The 19,349-nt window shown below is 41.7% G+C and overlaps 1 protein-coding gene across 1 annotated transcript in view; it reads right to left on the bottom strand.

Annotated features, from left to right (window-relative positions):
* Positions 1-1,512: 1,512 nt before the first annotated feature.
* LOC310690005 (prostatic acid phosphatase-like) overlaps positions 1,513-19,349 on the bottom strand; it is a 33,867-nt gene continuing 16,030 nt past the window's right edge. The window contains exons 2-12 of the mRNA XM_083468670.1: positions 13,995-14,065; positions 10,626-10,749; positions 9,513-9,599; positions 8,745-8,897; positions 7,984-8,085; positions 6,435-6,539; positions 4,974-5,106; positions 4,402-4,484; positions 4,157-4,263; positions 2,477-2,658; positions 1,513-1,722 (exon numbers count right to left, since the gene is read on the bottom strand). Coding sequence (XP_083324796.1) covers positions 2,502-2,658; positions 4,157-4,263; positions 4,402-4,484; positions 4,974-5,106; positions 6,435-6,539; positions 7,984-8,085; positions 8,745-8,897; positions 9,513-9,599; positions 10,626-10,749; positions 13,995-14,056 — 1,113 coding nt within the window. The 5' untranslated portion in view covers positions 14,057-14,065 and the 3' untranslated portion in view covers positions 1,513-1,722; positions 2,477-2,501. The remainder of the gene's footprint in view (positions 1,723-2,476; positions 2,659-4,156; positions 4,264-4,401; positions 4,485-4,973; positions 5,107-6,434; positions 6,540-7,983; positions 8,086-8,744; positions 8,898-9,512; positions 9,600-10,625; positions 10,750-13,994; positions 14,066-19,349) is intronic.

Below are 19,349 nucleotides of genomic sequence, written 5' to 3'. Positions count from 1 at the left end.
TTATTATTTATACCCCGCCCATCTGGGCTTCCCCAGCCACTCTGGGCGGCTTCCAAAAGAATATTAAAATACTATAATACATCAAACATTAAAAGCTTCCCGAAACAGGGCTGCCTTCAGATGTCTTCTAAAAGCTTGGTAGTTGTTGTTCTCTTTGACATCTGGTGGGAGGGTGTTCCACAAGGAAGGTGCCACTACCGAGAAGGCCCTCTGCCTGGTTCCCTGTAACTTGGCTTCTCGCAGTGAGGGAACCGCCAGAAGGCCCTCGGCGCTGGACCTCAATGTCCGGGTAGAACGATGGGGGTGGAGACGCTCCTTCATATAGCTTCCCTATAAAACACGAGTGGGGGGAAAGTGGAAATTCTGGAGTAAGGTTGTGTGGGAACATCTTTATTTGACCTTAGTCTTATTTTAAATAATGGCATCTAGTGATTAACATGGGTTTTTTTACAATCTGTTTCATCAATTTGGAATGATTTAGAATAACCATTCACTATATACATTTGTTCTGCATGGTTTGCTTGCAGCCATTTATTATGGCCTGATAACCACTGTTTCAGAAGAAGTCTATATTATTTATAGAGCACAATATGATTTGTTGAGCAGTTGTAGATTTTAACATGATTAACTGCCCTTTCATTGTTTAACCCATTACAGGTAAATGTACACATTGTGTGTGTGTGTGTGTGTGTGTGTGTGTGTGTGTGTTTATATATCTAGATAAAGATAGAGATATGTGGATATATATCTACTGTTTGAGAACTCTAAAGGGAGGTGAAAGGGAAGAAACAGTCACATAAACAAAAGCTAACAGAGAAGGAAAGGACATCCTTAATAGCTGTGTCATCGTTGACTTTGGGAATATAGAATCTGAATTATTTGTATTATTTACCATAACACGACAGAGTCGAATGCTTTGACAACATTAATAAATTTAAGGATGTCAATAATTTGGAAAATGCAGGTTAAAGGCACAAACAAGTTCAAGGTTACCAGCATTAAGCCAAATACAAATCTAAAGGACAAGGTGACACTGATGTTGATGGAACACCTGTCAGTTTCAGTTGAGTAGGAAGGCAAATGCTCTGCAGGACAAAACATTCCTATGTTTCCTTTTCATCTTATTTGGCAACAGGGAGGAGGGGGCTAGAAAACTTGTACACTTTGTATGGGAGCAGGGACTTCAAAAGTCCTAACACCCGTTGAAATGAATGGGAAGTGTAGAAGTGCTCACTTTCACAGTTATATAAGAATATTTGAAGAATATGGGGTTAATGTCCAAAATATGTTAACCATTTTTGATAAATGGACTTCTAAAAAAAGAATATGAAGCTCAGTTGCACATTTGAACTTTTTTTTTAAAAAAAATCAGTATTTAAAAAATATCGTCAATAAGGTTGCAAAATCAATTGCTGCTCTCTCCCCAGGCTTTTGTTACCCCCCCCCCCGCCCGTCATGAGATTTAGTATATAGACACACGTTAACTTGTAAATGATGCGGCAGACGGCAGTGTTTGTTCAAGTCAATTTTTGAATCTATTTGCTTGATATTTATTTGATTATAATAATTTCTGAGAAGATGAAAATCCTAACAATGAGAATCACATGGAAGCATCAACAGTCATGCAGTGTTTCTGGTGTCCTACGACTTATTTGCTGTCCGCTTTCCTTCCTGGGGATGTTAATTTCCTCATTTGCCTTTTCTTTGATTTTACTTTTCACCCTGGTAGAAGATGAGAGACAATAGCAACATGTTAAAAGGTCAACAACACTGCCATCATTTAGAAATATATTTTTCGGGAAATACACATATAGTTATTACAAGTTATATATACATATGTGTACCTGTATAATAATAATATTTGTACCCCGTTCATCTGACTTGGTTGTCCTGGGCTTCCTCCCCAAATATAAAAACATAGGAGGCCATCATATGCTAAAAACTTCCCTATACAAGGTTGCCTTAACGTCTCTTCTCAAGTCAGATAGATGTTTATTTCCTTGACATCTGATGGGAGGGCGTTCCACAGGGTGGGCGCCACTCTGCCTGGTTCCCTGTAACCTCACTTCTTGCAGTGAGGGAACCGCCAGAAGGCCCTCAGAGCTGGACCTTAGTGAACGATGGCGGTGGAGACACTCCTTCAGGTATACTGGGCCGAGGCCATGTAGGGCTTTAAAGGCCAGCACCAACACTTTGAATTGTGCTCGGAAACATACTGGAAGCCAATGCAGGTCTTTTAGGATTGGTGTTATATGGTCCCTGCAGCCGCTCCGAGACACCAATTTAGCTGCCACATTCGGGATTAGTTGCAGTTTCCGAGTCACGGTCAAAGGTAGCCTCATGAAGTGCACTGTTTGACCTTCGGCCATTCATCCTCATCTACCTCATAGGGGTGTTGTGAGGAAGGTCAAGCTGAGAAATTGAACGTTGATGCATCGGTTTTATATGTGTTGGTATCAACCCTGCTACCTCTTACCTCTCATTTATGATGCCATCCTACATTAACGATTACATTCTGCTTGCCAGTCCTCTGGTATGACAGGAGAAACCAGTTCTTTAAACTTCTTCAAGGGGCAAGCCGCTTCACAGCCCGGCAAAACAAGAGCTTGGGGTGGAAGATTTTTTTTGGCCCGATAGTGCATCTCAATGGTGAACTCACTGAAAAGAAGAAATGTAGGTCATTAAGAGCATTATGTTGTGCGGATGCCTGATGATCGTCTTCTAAAGCAACTACTCTATTCCAAACTTAAAAATGGAAAGCGTAATGCTGGTGGCCAACAAAAGAGGTTTAAAGACTGTCTCAAGGCAAATCTAAAAAAATGTAGTATAAACATTGACAACTGGGAAACATTGGCCTGCAAGCGCTCCAGTTGGAGAACAGACTTTACCAAAGGTATCATGGGCTTTGAAGACGCTTGAACTCAGGATGCAAGGGGGAAACATGATAGGAGGAAGGCATACTTGGCAAATCCACACCGTGATCGCTTCCCGCCTGGAAACCAATGTCCCCACTGTGGAAGGACGTGTGGATCCAGAATTGGCCTCCACAGTCACTTGTGGATTCATTGTTAAAACCGTGTTTATGTAAGACAATCTTACTCGGCTATGAGTGATCGCCAAAGAAAGAAGAAGTCATTTCTACAAGATGCAGCCATATATCACCCAGGTCTCACTTCCATTTCATAAGAACTGATCTGAGAAGTCTTCTGATAAGATGGGTGGACTTCTGTACTGCTAACCACGGAAGGCTCAAGACAAGTTGCTGATTTTCTCGACTGAATGCTAATCATCTTGATGGGATTTACGGTACTTAAAGAAGCAAAACCAGCCCTTTGTCGCAAGCTGCCTGGTTGTTCAATTTATTTCATGCATATATATTTAGAAATATGTCCCACAGATATCAATGGGGTTTATTCTGAAGTAAGCCTGCAAAGGATTTCATGCCTACATTCTGCTCAGGAATGTAGCCTTCAGGCAGTGCAATTATGGGCATAGTTGCTTAGAAGTAAATTTCATTGTGTTTAGTTGGGATTCTTCTCTATTAAGTGCGTTCAGGCATAATCATACTCATGTTGTCTCAGAGGTGAGTCCCAGTGGGGCTTATGACCCATTAAGTGTGACTAGAATTGCACTATTGTTTTGGATGTGGTTTAAGAAATCCTTTCATGAAATTGGATATTTTGTGGAATTTAGTCTTGTTTTTCTTTAATAATCAAGAAAAGTTAGGAAAAAGTGGGTAGACAACCTCTCTTGAGCATCTCTCAGTCTTTCATTTGGGAGGCCCATGATACCTTTTCATTGTTGCCCAATTCTAACCTGCTGTTTCAAGTAATTATGATTTAATTGGGGTTTCTCAGCTCTGCATCAATGATCAATATTGTAGATTTGGCACAAAGTGTGACTCAACCCTTTCAACCCCTTTCTGTCTTTCAAAGGTATTCACACCTCACCCACACAGCTATGAAATAATTTTTCAATAGTATTTTGAACAGCCAGACGTCAAGCTCAAACACAGAGGGAACACAACTGATTTTTGACCCATTTCAGCAGTGCAGGAATTGTGAGAAGAAATACTGTGTTTGAGAAGATGAGTGAATTTGCAGATGCTTACCCAATAAATCACTGGTAATTATTGAATATACGAGTTCATATTTACCCACTGTCTTCTTTATATAGCTCAAAAAATAGGCAGGCAGCGTATGGAGGTAGCTTTACCTTGAAAACATTGAGTGCTACTTGGAGAGCAACTATTGTGGTATCATGCTATAAAAGGGAGAAAAATAATGTTACTTGAGTAGACAAAGCACATTTCCAAATAGTCTGCTTAAAGAGGTGAGCCAAAAAGTAGCAGGAGAATGCGAGCTACAGAAGGTTTGGTCAATTTAAAATGTTCATACTTACGGCTGAATACATTAACATTTTTCTTCCATCAGTGGACTTAGTAGCCTCTGTCATCTTATTCAAAATATCTTTCACAAGGAGACCTTAATGGTGATGGAAAGGAATACAAATGCTGGTGAAACCAAGAGGCCCTTTTATCTTTAACCATTTGTTAAAGTAAATTGGCAAGGACTTTTTTTTCAGCTGGGGCAGAGAAGTTCTAACATTCTAGTAATACTCCCAATTCAATTGGGACAGTTGAAGGGTATACTATATGTGTGCTGAGATGGTCTATATACACATAGGATTGTGACTTCCGACTCAGCTACATTAGGAAAGAAAGAAAGAAAGAAAGAAAGAAAGAAAGAAAGAAAGAAAGAAAGAAAGAAAGAAACAGAGTTTTAAATGCGCTGTAACATTGGGACACCAGTTGGCGCTGTAGAGTTGGACGCTTTGGCAATGTGACTTCCCACTTTAAGCTTTATAATGCGTTTTCCTGAAATGTTTCTTTAATGAGTCTAATTCCAGCCTTTGTGTCTACACATGAGGCATGCAGAACAGAAAGATGTGGGCTTTGTTTTGCTTTTTCTTACCTCCTTGTAGTCGTGATTTCTTTTCTCTTTTGTGTATCCCAAACATTGCATTTAAGGAAAATGCCAAAAGATCTTTCAAATTGCCCATGACTTCATCAGTAGCCCAGGCTGGTAATGGCTGCTTATGTTTTTTCTACAGTTGAAAAGAAATAAAAGCGGGTGGTGACTCATCTGTCAGCCATGCCTTTGCTCTCTCACTCTCATCTCTTCTGTTGTTTCACAGACCTTCATGTTTCTATATAGGAAAACCCATTCCATGCCACATTGGGGCCCACACAAAATGGCTCACAGCCAGCCAATAAAACCATATTACAACGAGAGGGGATTTGGTCTAAATAAATTTCCACAATTGTAGGATCATAATTAGACTACATAGGTTTTTGAGGTCTCCTCTCCCAGCCCCAGTAGGACGCGGGTGGCGCTGTGGGTAAAACCTCAGTGCCTAGGACTTGCCGATCGTATGGTCAGCGGTTCAAATCCCCGCGGCGGGGTGAGCTCCCGTCGTTCAGTCCCAGCTCCTGCCCACCTAGCAGTTCGAAAGCACCCTTAAGTGCAAGTAGATAAATAGGTACCACTTTATAGCGGGAAGGTAAATGGCGTTAACGTGTGCTGCGCTGGTGCTGGCTCGCCAGAGCAGCTTCGTCACACTTGCCACGTGACCCGGAAGTGTCTTCGGACAGCGCTGGCCCCCGGCCTCTTAAGTGAGATGGGCGCACAACCTTAGAGCCGGACACGACTGGCCCATATGGGCAGGGCTACCTTTACCTTTACCTCCTATCCCCATGTCTATGACAGTTAAAGAAAAAAAACACACAGTCCCAACTGGGTTGATGAACTCAGTCTAGAAGTTCCCCTTTTTGTGGGGGGAGAATAGGCCTCTGCCTAACTAAAGGGGTGTTTTAGCTTGGCTGAAATGTGTCTTTGATTTCTGATAATGTCTCTTATATGGAGCATAGAGAGGTGTGTGTGTGGTTTTGTGCATGTGTAGCAGCCTTTCTCAACCTGTGGGTCCCCAGATGTTGTTGAACTACAACTCCCATCACCCCTAGCTAGCAAGGCCAGAGCTCAGGGATGGTGGGAGTTGTAGTCCAACAACATCTGGGGACCCACAGGTTGAGAACCGCACAAAGGTAAAATGTACATTTATAGCTCTACACAACCTTGCCCCCTAAAACCACCACTGATACGTGGTCCAACCTTGGAAGGTTTCCTAGATGGAAATGCGTCCCTGAAGCTGAAAATGGTTCCTCATCCACAATGTAAACAGTAGCTTGGACCACTGCAGCTTCTGCTACTATGGTTACAACAGCCTCCAGCAGAAATAATATTGAAAGCAGGATCGTTAATGACCTTGCCACAAGTGTGGCTTTTATCTGCCATGTGCCACCTGACCTCGTCCTAAACCCCTTGGTCTGTTTTGTTGGGGAGGAATGAGTTTCATATAGGTTTACTAGAAATTACCTGAACAAGTAAAGCATCGTACGCATTCCAGAGTTTGTGACTGTTAAAATCCAGAAGAGCCTTCATATCGTATCCCAGGTTAGATGCTAATTGACCTAGAAATGGCTGAAAGATAAAGAGCAGAAGAATTAATGAACCAGTAAGTGAAAAGGAATGGTAGGGCCTGATCCTGCAGTGACTGCCATTTTTTAATGGGGCAAAGTTTTGCCCTGCCAGTTCCATAATGTGGGGGTGCTGCAGTAGCCCCCAATCTTAGAGGACAGAATTAAACGCTGGGCTTTCAGAGCTTGATCTTAAGGAGCACAAGGGGTTTGAAAGCTATTGGCAAACAAGACTGAAATATACTCGGAGTCGAGTGTGGATTTCATGCTCTTTATTCAGCTCATAGTAGTGAGGAATGAAAGTTCCCCCCAAATATCTGCTTTATATACATTATTTACAAAATGGGCCGCACGTGATTGGTTAATTCTGGGATTCTCCTGTAGGCCAATCAGGTTGCGGATTCACTTCCGCCTGGAGCTGGATAGGGTGGCTCCTGTGGACCAATCATACTGCTGCATTGTTCTAGGACCAATCAGACTGCTGAATTCTGAATCCTATTGTTCTAGGACCAATCAGACTGCTGCATTTTGGATCCTATTCAACTCAGTACATAACAAAGACGTTAATAGGCAACCAGAGTGCTTTGGAGCATGCTCAATGGCCCCTGAAGACAGCAGCAGAAATAAAATTGACTGCCATTGTTCTGCACCAGTCAGGTTACAGCTTCAGAAGAGCCTTCAAAGGCAGACCCACGCAATGGTCATTTCGACTGCGAGATGGGAAAGATTTATATTGCCTTGGAGACATAGGATATGATTGGTGGGTTTGTTGAGCTCCAGTCAAGTTGAAGTTGCCAATACGGACACTTCCAACCTCTTACTACTTCCAGGTGGGATGCTACCACAGAACAAGAGACCCCTTCGTTCCCTTTTGCTAGTGAAAAGGACGTGGAGAGCCGTAACCAACCAGGGCAGAGGGGTGGAGGGAGAGAGAAAGTGAGCAGGAGAGGCCCCAGTGGGCATTTTGTGCATGCCCCCTGCAAACTTGGCAGCGCCACGGCCTGCTCCCCACAGCCAACAAGGCAATCCGCCCAGACCTCTTTCATTGCCCCCTTTGGGAAAATTGATTCTCGCTTTATTTTACAAACAGGCAGGAACATGAAAAATAAAACATTTCAAAGCTGCACAGTGCACAGGTTGTAAATTCAGAGAGATAAGAGAGTCCCTCTGGGGACGGTTGATTCATCTCCAGTTTTAAGCAGCCCATGGAAGTCAGTTTGACTTGCACAGCTGCTAAAAAGATCTGTAAGCAAAACAATAGCAAATTTATAATGAGGAAAAACGGTTTATAATAGACGTCACATCAAGAAACAAAAGGCATTTGGCTGTCTTATCAAACATTCCCAGCACATTCTGAGGTATGTCTACTCAGAAGTAAGCACCATTGATTTCAGTGGAATTTACTCGCATGGATTGCAGCCATAAGATTTTCCCTTTCCATTTCTTACCATTTGACTTTTCAGTTTTTCCTGGACTGTTTTGGATCCAAAAGTTTCCTTTAGAAGCTGACCGAACTTTGGACATGGAGCGCGAACAGGAAAATGCAACAACTAATGAAATGAAATGAAACATATCAGCTAAAAAGACCTCCTCATATTGTCATCTGCCTGTGTATAATACATATGTCCATCCTAAATTCAGATTATTAGTGGGAAGATGCTTGAAGAGCAACCAGTCAGTAGCGTGTGATTAGAACTCCCACTTTTTCTGTTGCAAAAAGTTGCCTTGGTCAGGGGAGGCTTGTGCTAAAGGCTTGGTGGGTTTGCATGGAGATAGAAAGTAGAGCCTCCATGTTTGCTAGACTTTCAATGCTGACCTTTCTTCAGACTGATACTCTCAGGGCTGCTGACCTCACTTCCTCCTTCTTCACCCCACCATTGAGAGGAGTTGTTTTTCCTTTCTCGCTCCACTGCAGAGATGGAAGAGCAAGCATGGTTCTTTGTACATTTACCTCAGCTGCACCTAGGATCTGTGGTATCCAACAAATATTTCCTACAATAAACTTCACGTTCTTATTTTCCTTACTCAGAGTCTGAGTGTGACTGCAGCAAGGGTCAAGTGTGCCCCTCCGAGCAGGGATTTTAATGCACACTGTAACTTCGGCTGGTGCATTTATCTCTCTATTTAAGTGAAATATTCACCTCTCAGGTTGCCATGTTTCCATTGAACTGGGAGTGGAAAAGGTTAAAAATACCACACATGTCCTTACCCTTTCCTCTGAACGTGGCACAGTATGAACTGGAATTGGTTGCCAAGCAATCTCTTCGTTCCAGATTTGGTTTCCTTTAGGAGGAAAGAGTCCGGCCAGATTGGCTTGAGCACTCATAATGGTTCGATCATAATCTGTACTTCGGACATAAATCTGAGAAGGAAAAAATGAAAGAGTAGCTCAGGATGGTATTGTTGTTTTGATCCTAGATGGTTGTTTTCCACAGGGGGAGGTTTAGATCTAACTTGCATACCCACACCAACCCACTTTCAGGGTTGCTCTTCTGGTGACTGCTGTCTTCTTTTTCTGTCTGTGCTCCATCTCCTAACTGGAAATCCAGTGGGAGGGGAGGGACAGAACCAGGAGGACACGGGAAAGGAAAGACAGGGTCTTTCACCTTCTCTCGCCCTCTGTGGGGATTGCAATTATGAGTAAATTTTGAACACATGGTGGAAATCATTACACTTCTGCTTCTATTTGCTTGTCCCAATCCAACAAGCATGGGGAAACCCATCCATTGCTAAGCGGCATTTTAGAATGAATTGATTTTAGAATGTATTTCAATTAATTGAATGTGATTTTATGTAAACTGTGTTACATTTACTGTTGTTAGCCGCTCTGAGCCCGGCTTCGGCTGGGGAGGGTAGGATATAAATAAAATTTTATTTTTTAAAATTTTATTATTATTATTATCATAGTTTGACCCTAACATTATATTAGTATAAATGTTATTGCTGAGAAAACGGGGAAGTTAGTTCCAATACTTGCTTCCTTTCGCTTGTATTCGTCACTTAAGAAGTCCTTATATCTGTCCTTTATGAATTGACCCAACAAGTATTGCTGCCGCATTCCACGCTGTGGGAAAAAGGAAAAGGAAAAGTATGCATGTAAAACTCATAGATGCAATTTACTGTCCCCTCCAAGCTACTTCTGACTATTTCAACGGATAAAGGAACAATTTGTGTATTCTAGGCTCGCGGTGTCGGGTGTACATTACATGAAAAAGCTAAGCTCTGGATTTTGGCCTGTTCCTTTCTGCAGCACCAGGAGAACAAGGTTAACATTTGTGGCAGGTCTCCAAGACTGAAAAAGGAGGCTGGACCAGATTCTGCTCCAAGTTATGGATGTGTGCTGATATGGCTGTAGCTCTCATATCACTGGCATTGTTCTAGAGCTGGGTTATGAACGCCATTTACATTCACAGCCCAAACTGTGGACTATGATAGTGGGAGCTGTGTTTTGGCAACTTCTGCAGCCTGGGAGTAAAATGTTCACTGCTCTTCGTTGAGCGGGGGCTTATGATGGTGGCATCAGGTTTTCTTCTTCTAAACAATGTTTTGTTGCCATTCCACATCCTGCTTGATGCATGGCTTTTCCCTTCTTGCCCACGGCAATATTCTTGGAACAACACTACCTCATGAGGAAGTGTCATTTCTAAGGACTCAGTCTGGGGCGAGGAAGATGGAACCCATGCTCAACAGCAGCAAAAGATTAAGGTACCTCCCTGCCCTTACGGGTAGCCAGCACCAGCGCCGCACACGGATTAGAACGTTGCAAAATTTCTAAATTCCGCAATTGACCTTAGACTATGATTGCTCTTTGCTTTTTTTAAAAAAATAAATAAATTTATGTAGTTAACATTCTGTAATTTTGGTTAGTGGACCATACATAAATTATATTACTGTTTGTGTACATTGTACTGAAATGGGCATTGCTATTACTGGAGCCTGAAATAATAAATAACAACGTTTCAGAAGTTTCAGAAGCTTTGTAGAGATTTGGACGTTTGAGCAGTATAGCCATTCTGTTAAATAAAATAATAAAACTAATAATTAGTATCTTAATGAGTATTATATAAAGGCAAACAAATCAACAAAACACGTTTTCATTTCTTAGAGCATTATCAGACCGTTGTGAGCTCTCCATATCCTTGTGGCCAGACATCTTCGTTGACCACGTTAGTGGGAAAAGTTGAAAGAGGGCTTCTGTCACCATGCCGGTAAACCTGGTGAAATGTTTTGAAGATTGCATTAGTTTTCAAGAAAATAGAATTGGATGCAATCTATCAGAATGAAATATTAGCTGCCCTGCTGCCGCTCTAAATGTGAAGCACACAACCCTCTCACAACATTACCCCATACCTGTCTACTCAGAAGTTCCAATGACTTGACTTCAGTAGGTCCTGCCTTTTAAGTAAGTGGCTATAATATTATAGCCTTCGTCTATCAGAGAAATGCACTATGAAAAAGCCGCCAGAATATCTCCTGTGCCTTTGCAATTCTGTGCAGGGGTGAGAGGTTGAAGGGGATTTGCTAATACAGCTGTATTTTGAATTTAGTTCTTGTCCTTTTGAGATGAGAACACAATGTACGTCAGGAATTTCTAGAGCAGTGGTTTCTCCTGGACCATTTGAAAACTGCTGATGGTCTTGGTGGACCACTTAATGGTTTTTATTAACTACTGTAGTGCTTGCAATCTGCTCTGTTCTGTATAATTTTTAATTATATTTTTAGTGCTTCTTTCATGTCTTATATCTTATTGTACTACACTTTGCATTTCATATAATTCAAACTGAAAAAAATGGAAGAAAGAAAATAAGTATTCAAAATCATCACGAATACTTCATGAGGACATGTTGCAGGCCCCTGAAGGAAGGGCATGGACCACAGTCCGGGAAGCCCTATTCTAGAGCTAACAGACTTTGAGGGTGGGTATCTACAAAAGGAAGACTGTCAACAATACTGTTGTGTGCTGCTAAGAATAAGTGATAGTTTGCATGCAACTTTAGTGCTGTACAGTTGGAAAAAGGAAGCAAAAGGGGAATATAACATTTTCTCATATTCAGAAAACATGCATTGCAAAATCTGCTGACAGTTGGGCATTGACATGCAGATGTCAAGTGAAATATTGAATGCACTGAACACTTACAAGCCCATTGTGTGTTCTTCATAAAGCTGACCAGAAAAACCAAGAGTTTAAATTCAATCAGACAATATTCTTGTTCAAGCTCTGGTTTGTATACTTGCTTGCTCGTTTAGACATTTTATACCCTGTCCTTTAAACAATGCTTTTTGTGTGTGGTGGTACTTAGCATCATTCATCAAAAGCATTGTGTGGGATGGGAAAAATGGAAAGATGGCAACCACAAAATATGGTTAGAAATAGGGGGTAGGGGTGGGATATTCCTAGTGGTCTTTTTTAAGGGGGGAGGGAAGAGAAAAAGCTCAGAAATTTTCTCATAAAAACAAACCTTCTGAAAAAAATTCTACTTAGCATGTCAAAATGCATAAAATTATTCACAGGAACATAATTTAGAAAGAAGAACAGCAAAGATCAACACTGTCAAGGTCATTGTTGGCAATGAAAAGAAGACCTCACGCTTACCACTACAACATACTTCAGTTCCCTTCCTGTGATACTTGGGAGAAGGAGACCCAAGAACAGGATGAAGAAGGCGAAGCCACAACTATTGAAACCGTGCCACAGATGCATCACTGACCCCGTTACTCCCCGTTAGTGAAGGTGGAAAGGGAGAAAGTTGTGTTTTATAAGGAGCAAATCAAGGGGTGGAGACTCTCTGTAAATTTGATCTTGGAGTTTAACTTGAAGGCTACTGATTTATGTATTTTTGTAATACAGTCAAGGACTGAGAAGGAGATGCCAAATTCTGTAGGCCTGGAGGACCACACTTGCCTGGGGGATGTGCCCCATTGCTTTTCTCCAAAAAGAAGGACACTTAGGTCTCTGCTTATGGGCAGGGAACCAAAGATAATGGGGAGGTTGCAGTCTCAGGCCTCCAGGAAGAACATCATGGTAGTTTGAAGGTGAGCCTAGACCTTTCCAATTGGCCAGAGAAGGAATAGCTGCAGGAAGCTTACCCCAACCCCTTGCCATCCCCAGCTCAGTTTGTGTATATGCATTCATGTTATTACGGTCTTTTGCTAGCTGCCTTGAGGACCGCTCAATCCAGTGGTAGGTGGGGTGCAAATCTTCTAAATAAATAAGCAAACATAGTGGCATTGCTGCCAGGAGGGGAGAAACATGCCACTCGCCCACCACACTTGTTGTCACTCAGGGTAAAGGTATGTCACTGATGGTGGTAACAATAACCCAAACCTATTTAGAAGATAAAAGGGATGCGGGTGGCGCTGTGGGTTAAACCACAGAGCCTAGGACTTGCCGATCAGAAGGTCGGCGGTTCAAATCCCCGCGATGGGGTGAGCGTCCGTTGCTCGGTCCCTGCTCCTGCCCACCTAGCAGTTCGAAAGCACATCAAACTGCAAGTAGATAAACAGGTACCACTCTGGCAGGAAGGTAAACGGCGTTTCCGTGCGCTGCTCTGATTCGCCAGAAGCGGCTTAGTCATGTTGGCACATGACCTGGAAGCTGTACGCTGGCTCCCTTGGCCAATAAAGTGCCGAAAATAACTTTTGTTAAGAACCCAGAAGCCTTTTTATTAGGAGTTATAGGTACCGACATACCAAAGGAGCAGAAAAGACTTTTTATGTATGGAACAACAGCCGCCCTGATGCTACTAGCCCAAAGATGGAAAGAAGACAAAGTCCCTATCAGAGAAGAATGGACTATGCCGAGATGGCAAAACTGACAGGAACAGTCAGAAACCAAGAGGACAAAAACTTTATAAAAGTATGGGGAAAATTTATAAGCTATTTAGGAGACCACTGTAAGCAGATGGAAACAAAAGCAGAATTTTAACTTTACTTGTAGTGTTAAAATTACCATGGATAATATGGTTTGATATGAAAATTGGAGTGTGGAAGAATATGTAGTACAGTATTAAATGTTTAAAATGGGACCCCGTGGAGGGGATGGAGGGAAGTCCTGAGATTTGGAGGAATCTCTATATGAATATACTTTACGATTCTTCGCTTATAACTTTGTATATGTAAAACCAATAAAAATGATTAAGAAGAAGATATTCTGTACAGATGCATAATCTCATGGCCAATTGAAGTATTCGTATGGGCAAATAATCATGGTCAGTCAAGGAGGACATCAGCACAGCACAATACCATTATCTCCATAGATTAAGTGTTCATTGAAGAAGAGAATGTTTAAAAGCTGAGGTACATAATATTGTAGAAACAGACCCAACCGCCAATGGACCATAGTAACATTTGCCCTTAGCAGAAATTGGACACAGACATTATAGGCATCCATTATGGTCAGGATTATGCCCTTTAGCTAATACAGGGCATCTAAGATTTGCAAGAGAGGAACCGAGTGTACCTGGTTGTTTGAGGGAAATGGAAATTATATTGCATGGCTCTAAGGAAAGAACACGTTGCCATAATCTTTTCCTGAAAAATAAGAACAAAATGGGGGTGCTTTCACATATGAATAGCAAACTCTAGGGCAACAGGATTTTAGTGATGTGTAGCTGCACCATTGTAGCTGCACAGATGTAACTATTTAATTTATTTAGTTTGTTTAGCAAAGGTCTCTGGAGGGACTCGCAGCAAAGTTTTTATACAGAGGTAAATAACATGAATATCAGGACATCAATATGGATTTCACAAAAATGATATCATGTACAGAAGTGTCGTGAAATTAATAACATATAGCACAAACTTTCCACAGAAATGTCTTTTGAGATGTGGCCTTCTGAAGCTTGAGCTTCACGCTGGCAGGAGCAGAAACAACATTTTCACGTTTACCTCAGCTCCACAGCAGTTTTCTCAGAAGTTGTCATGCTCAGGAACTAAAATTTAGAGCCCTTTATAACAAAAAAGGTATCAACCAAAAAAAGTGGGGAACTTACAGTGCTGAGGAAATTCATAACCCATTTTGAAAGTTTAAAGGAAGCCTCACTACCAACCTGCACTTAAAGGTTCAGGGCCTTACAGAAAGGTAACATTGGGCATATCTAAACTTTCTGAGGTAATGAGTTAGTTGCCCATAATGGTGGCTGCTCTTTCCCTCACCGTAGTCTCTTCTTATGCCGTAATAAATTTGGTTATCTTTAAGGTAAGATTCTATGGGTGACATTCAACTAAATGCTACTCAGGTAAGGTAAAGGTAAAGGGACCCCTGACCATTAGGTCCAGTCGTGGCCGACTCTGGGGTTGCAGCGCTCATCTCGCTTTATTGGCCGAGGGAGCCGGCGTACAGCTTCTGGGTCAGGTGGCCAGCATGACTAAGCTGCTTCTGGAAAACCAGAGCAGCGCACGGAAACGCCTTCTCCCTTCCCACCTATTTATCTATTTGCACTTTGACGTGCTTTCAAAATGCTAGGTTGGCAGGAGCAGCGACCAAACAACGGGAGCTCACCCCGTCGTGGGGTTTTGAACCGCCGAACTTCTGATCGGCAAGTCCTAGGCTCTGTAGTTTAACCCACAGCGCCACCCGTGTCCCAAATGCTACTCAGACCTACTGAAATTAATTTACCTGATCCTTAATTTCAATTGGTCTACTCTGAGTAAAATGTACATAGTTGACTACTACCCTTTGGAAACTGTAGTTAGATCCTTTGAACTCATTAGGACTTACTTTGCAGGAAACATGCCTAAGGCCAGGCTGCAATTAGAAAATTTACTGCAGTTGTGGTCAGGTAGCTCCTTAGATTCCCCCCCCCCCCGCCCCAAGGTTGATGACTCAAGGGGTAGCTGTTTAGGTAAGAAGGGTTTTTCACATAGCCTCCAAAATGATTAAGCAGGAACCAACAGGCTACTTTCCGTCCCCAAATCTGTTCCCCTGAACTGGAGCACCTTGGAATCGTTTGGATCAAGGTGCGCATGTCAAAACTACGCCCCTTCAGAAAGGGTGGAACTACCTTGCCAAAAAAAATCTATGCCTGCAGCAATCATACTACTGCTGTTCAGTTTTCCACCCCACCTACCAAAACAACTGAGGCTTTGCGAGTTCTCAAAAGAGACTGGAAAAAGCACAGGGAAAACATAGGAGAACAAATATTTGATTATGTTACGTGGCTTCCCCATTAAACGTGAATGGGGGAAAAGTAGAGATTTCCCCCTCCTATTCTTTTTTGTGGGTTTTTTTTTTCAAAATTGTTATTTATTTTGACAAAGTAATAATCATAAATAAATAAGAATAAAAATGTGCACCCCACCATCCGAGACCATTCCATTGCAACTATCCAACCTCCCAAAATTTCAACACCTCTTGCAATGATTTGATTCCTTTCTGTTTTGACAGCACAAATTCTACAGACACCCTCCATATCTCCTCAAAATCATTTCTCCTGCATATTCCCCATCTTACCTTAATGGCACCTGTTAATTTATCATTAATAGCTATATCCCACATCTCTTTATAACATTCTTCCATTTTATATTTTGCTTGCCCCTTCCACTTCCTAGCTATAATAATTCGTACAGCTGTCAATAAATTTGTGAGCAAGTCCTTCATAGCCTGTGAACCTTCCACGCCATCGTAAATTGATAATAATGCTACTTTTGGACTTTCGGTCAGCTTTAACTCAGTGATTTCTGTTATCTCCTTAACCATCCCTTGCCAAAAAAAAGTACATATTTGTACATTATTGTACATATTTACACCCCCACCAGCACATGTGAACATAATTCCCTGTTTCCTGGCATCCCCTCCAACATAACACCGAATATTCCTTGTTTATTTGAGTGGAGATTATGATTTACAGTGAAAAACATCCCTGGCTGACTTAACCACAATCTGAGATTTGAAGGAGTGGAGTGACATCTAGTGAGTAAGTTCTTTTTCACAGTTTCATCAGTTTAGATATTTGTGCACACCCAATCAATTGCACATTTGTTCTACATGCTTCATTGGGGTCATTCATTATGGCCCAAAGGGGTCCTGGTATCCTCCATAGTAAATACCCCACACCCAGGTTAATCATGAAAAGACCAGAATTGTTTTTTGATAGGATAAACTTATTGGTTTCTGTAATTAGTAAAATCCAGAAGTGTCTGAATTCAGAAGTATACAAGTATGCAGGTTCCTTCCCTGCAAATTCTATTGCTGGAAAAACAGTAGCAACTCCTTGAGTCCTTCAGGAATATTTTTCAATATGGATATATTGATACCACTTTTTCAGAAGTTGTTTATAGAGTGCAATGCAATTTGATGACCAGTTGAAGATTTTAACGCAATTACCTGCTGCAAAATCCACCTGTATAAATGACTTCTGTTTGAGAAATCTAAAGGGAGGGGTAAGGGTGGCAACATCCACGTAAATAAAAGCCAGAGAGTAGGAAAGGGCATATTTAATAGTTGTTGTGCCACTACCGAATTCAGGAAAATAGAATCTGAATTATTTGCACATCAGAGCCAAAATGCTTTTACAACCTCAAAAAGTTGAAGGCTGTCAGTAAATTGGAAAATGCAGGTGAAAGACATTAACAAGTTCAAGGCTATCAGTATTATGAAAAAATATGCATTAAAAAAGGGCAGGTTGACACTGATTTTGACAAAGCCAGCAGGGCAAACCATTAGAATTGTTGTGAGTTGCTGTTGTTGTTTTGGCAGGGTTCGTTATTTATTCTCAGCCCATCAGACTTTCCCATTTGGCCCATGAAGCTGTTTTGGGCAAACCATAGCCACTCGCCCTACACCAGATGTCATGCAGGTGAGGGCAAGGCTTGCCTGCCCCTGAAAGCACCTGACAACCAGGCACCTTCCCCTGCCCAAGTCCATCACTTTAGGAGCAAGAGGGCCCTTTAATTCAAATCACCAATCTCCTTTTGCTTGGCAAAGGTTATCTCAAACCCTATTTGCCTTATAGAGTCCCCAGTTCCAGGTTTCTGGTACCTCAAACATTCTCCCAACTACTGGTATTCTGCTGCCACCATGTAAACACTAATACCTCTGACTTTGCCACAGTAAATATGTTCTCAGATATGTTCTCTTGAACTGGAGCGCCTTTGACTTGTTTGGATTAAGGTGCATGTGTCAAAGCTTCAGAAAGGCAGAACCGCCGTGCCAAATGATCTACACCTGCGGAGATCATGATACTGTTTGGTTGTACTCCCCCTTTCCCCAAAAATCAGGTTGGGTAAGTTCTAGAAAGAAACCATAGGAACACAGAAAAAACACAGAAGAACAATGTTGTGTAGGTAAAGGGACCCCTGGACAGTTAAGTCCAGTCAAAGGCGACTATGGGGTGTGGCGCTCATCTCACTTTCAGGCCGAGGGAGCCGGTGTTTGTCCATAGACAGCTTTGTGGTCATGTGGCCAGCAGGACTAAACCACTTCTGGCACAACGGGACACTGTGGTGGAAACCAGAGCGCACGGAAACACCGTTTACCTTCCCGCTGCAGGGGTACCTGTTTATCTACTTGCACTGGTGTGCTTTCAAACTGCTTAGTTGGCAGGAGCTGGGACAGAGCAATGGGAGCTCACCCCATCTGGGGATTCAAACCGCCAACCTTCTGATCAGCAGGCCCAAGAGACTCAGTGGTTTAGACCACAGTGCTGCCCACTCCCTTTAATGTCATATAACTTCCCTATAAAACACGAGTGGGGGGAAAGTGGAAATTCTGGAGTAAAGTTCTGTGGGAACATCTTCATTTGACCTTAGTTTAATATTTTAAATAATGACATCTAGTGATTAACATGTTTGTTTGTTTTTACAATCTGTTTCATCAGTTTGGAATGATTTGGAATAACCATTCACTATATACATTTGTTCTGCATGCTTTGCTTGCAGCCATTTTTTATGGCCTGATAACCACTGTTTCAGAAGAAGTCTATATTATTTATAGAGCACAATATGATTTGATGAGCAGTTGTAGATTTTAACATGATTAACTGCCCTTTCATTGTTTAACCCATTACAGGTAAATGCACACATTGTGTGTGTGTGTGTTTATATATCTAGATAAAGATAGAGATATGTAGATATATATCTACTGTTTGAGAACTCTAAAGGGAGGTGAAAGGGAAGAAACAGTCACATAAACAAAAGCTAACAGAGAAGGAAAGGACATCCTTAATAGCTGTGTCATTGTTGACTTTGGGAATATAGAATCTGAATTATTTGTATTATTTACCATAACACAACAGAGTCTAAATGTTTTGACAACATCAATAAATTTAAGGGTGTCAATAATTTGGAAAATGCAGGTTAAAGACACAAACAAGTTCAAGGTTACCAGCATTAAGCAAAATACAAATCTAAAGGACAAGGTGACACTGATGTTGATGGAACACCTGTCAGTTTCAGTTGAGTAGGAAGGCAAATGCTCTGCAGGACAAAACATTCCTATGTTTCCTTTTCATCTTATTTGGCAACAGGGAGGAGGGGGCTAGAAAACTTGTACACTTTGTATGGGAGCAGGGACTTCAAAAGTCCTAACACCCGTTGAAATGAATGGGAACTGTACAAGTGCTCACTTTCACAGTTATATAAGAATATTTGAAGAATATGGGGTTAATGTCCAAAATATGTTAACCATTTTTGATAAATAGACTTCTAAAAAAAGAATATGAAGCTCAGTTGCACAGTTGAACTTTTTTTTTTCAAAAAAACACACCAGTATTTTAAAAATATTGTCAATAAGGTTGCAAAATCAATTGCTGCTCTCTCCCCAGGCTTTTGTTACCACCCCCACCCCCACCCGTAATGGTATTGACGGAGAACGCAG

This window comes from Podarcis liolepis, assembly GCF_965112155.1.
Source record: "Podarcis liolepis genome assembly, chromosome: 12".
Classification (NCBI taxonomy): domain Eukaryota; kingdom Metazoa; phylum Chordata; class Lepidosauria; order Squamata; family Lacertidae; genus Podarcis; species Podarcis liolepis.
Note: the sequence above shows the minus strand (reverse complement) of the source record. Positions and strands in the feature narration are given on the sequence as shown.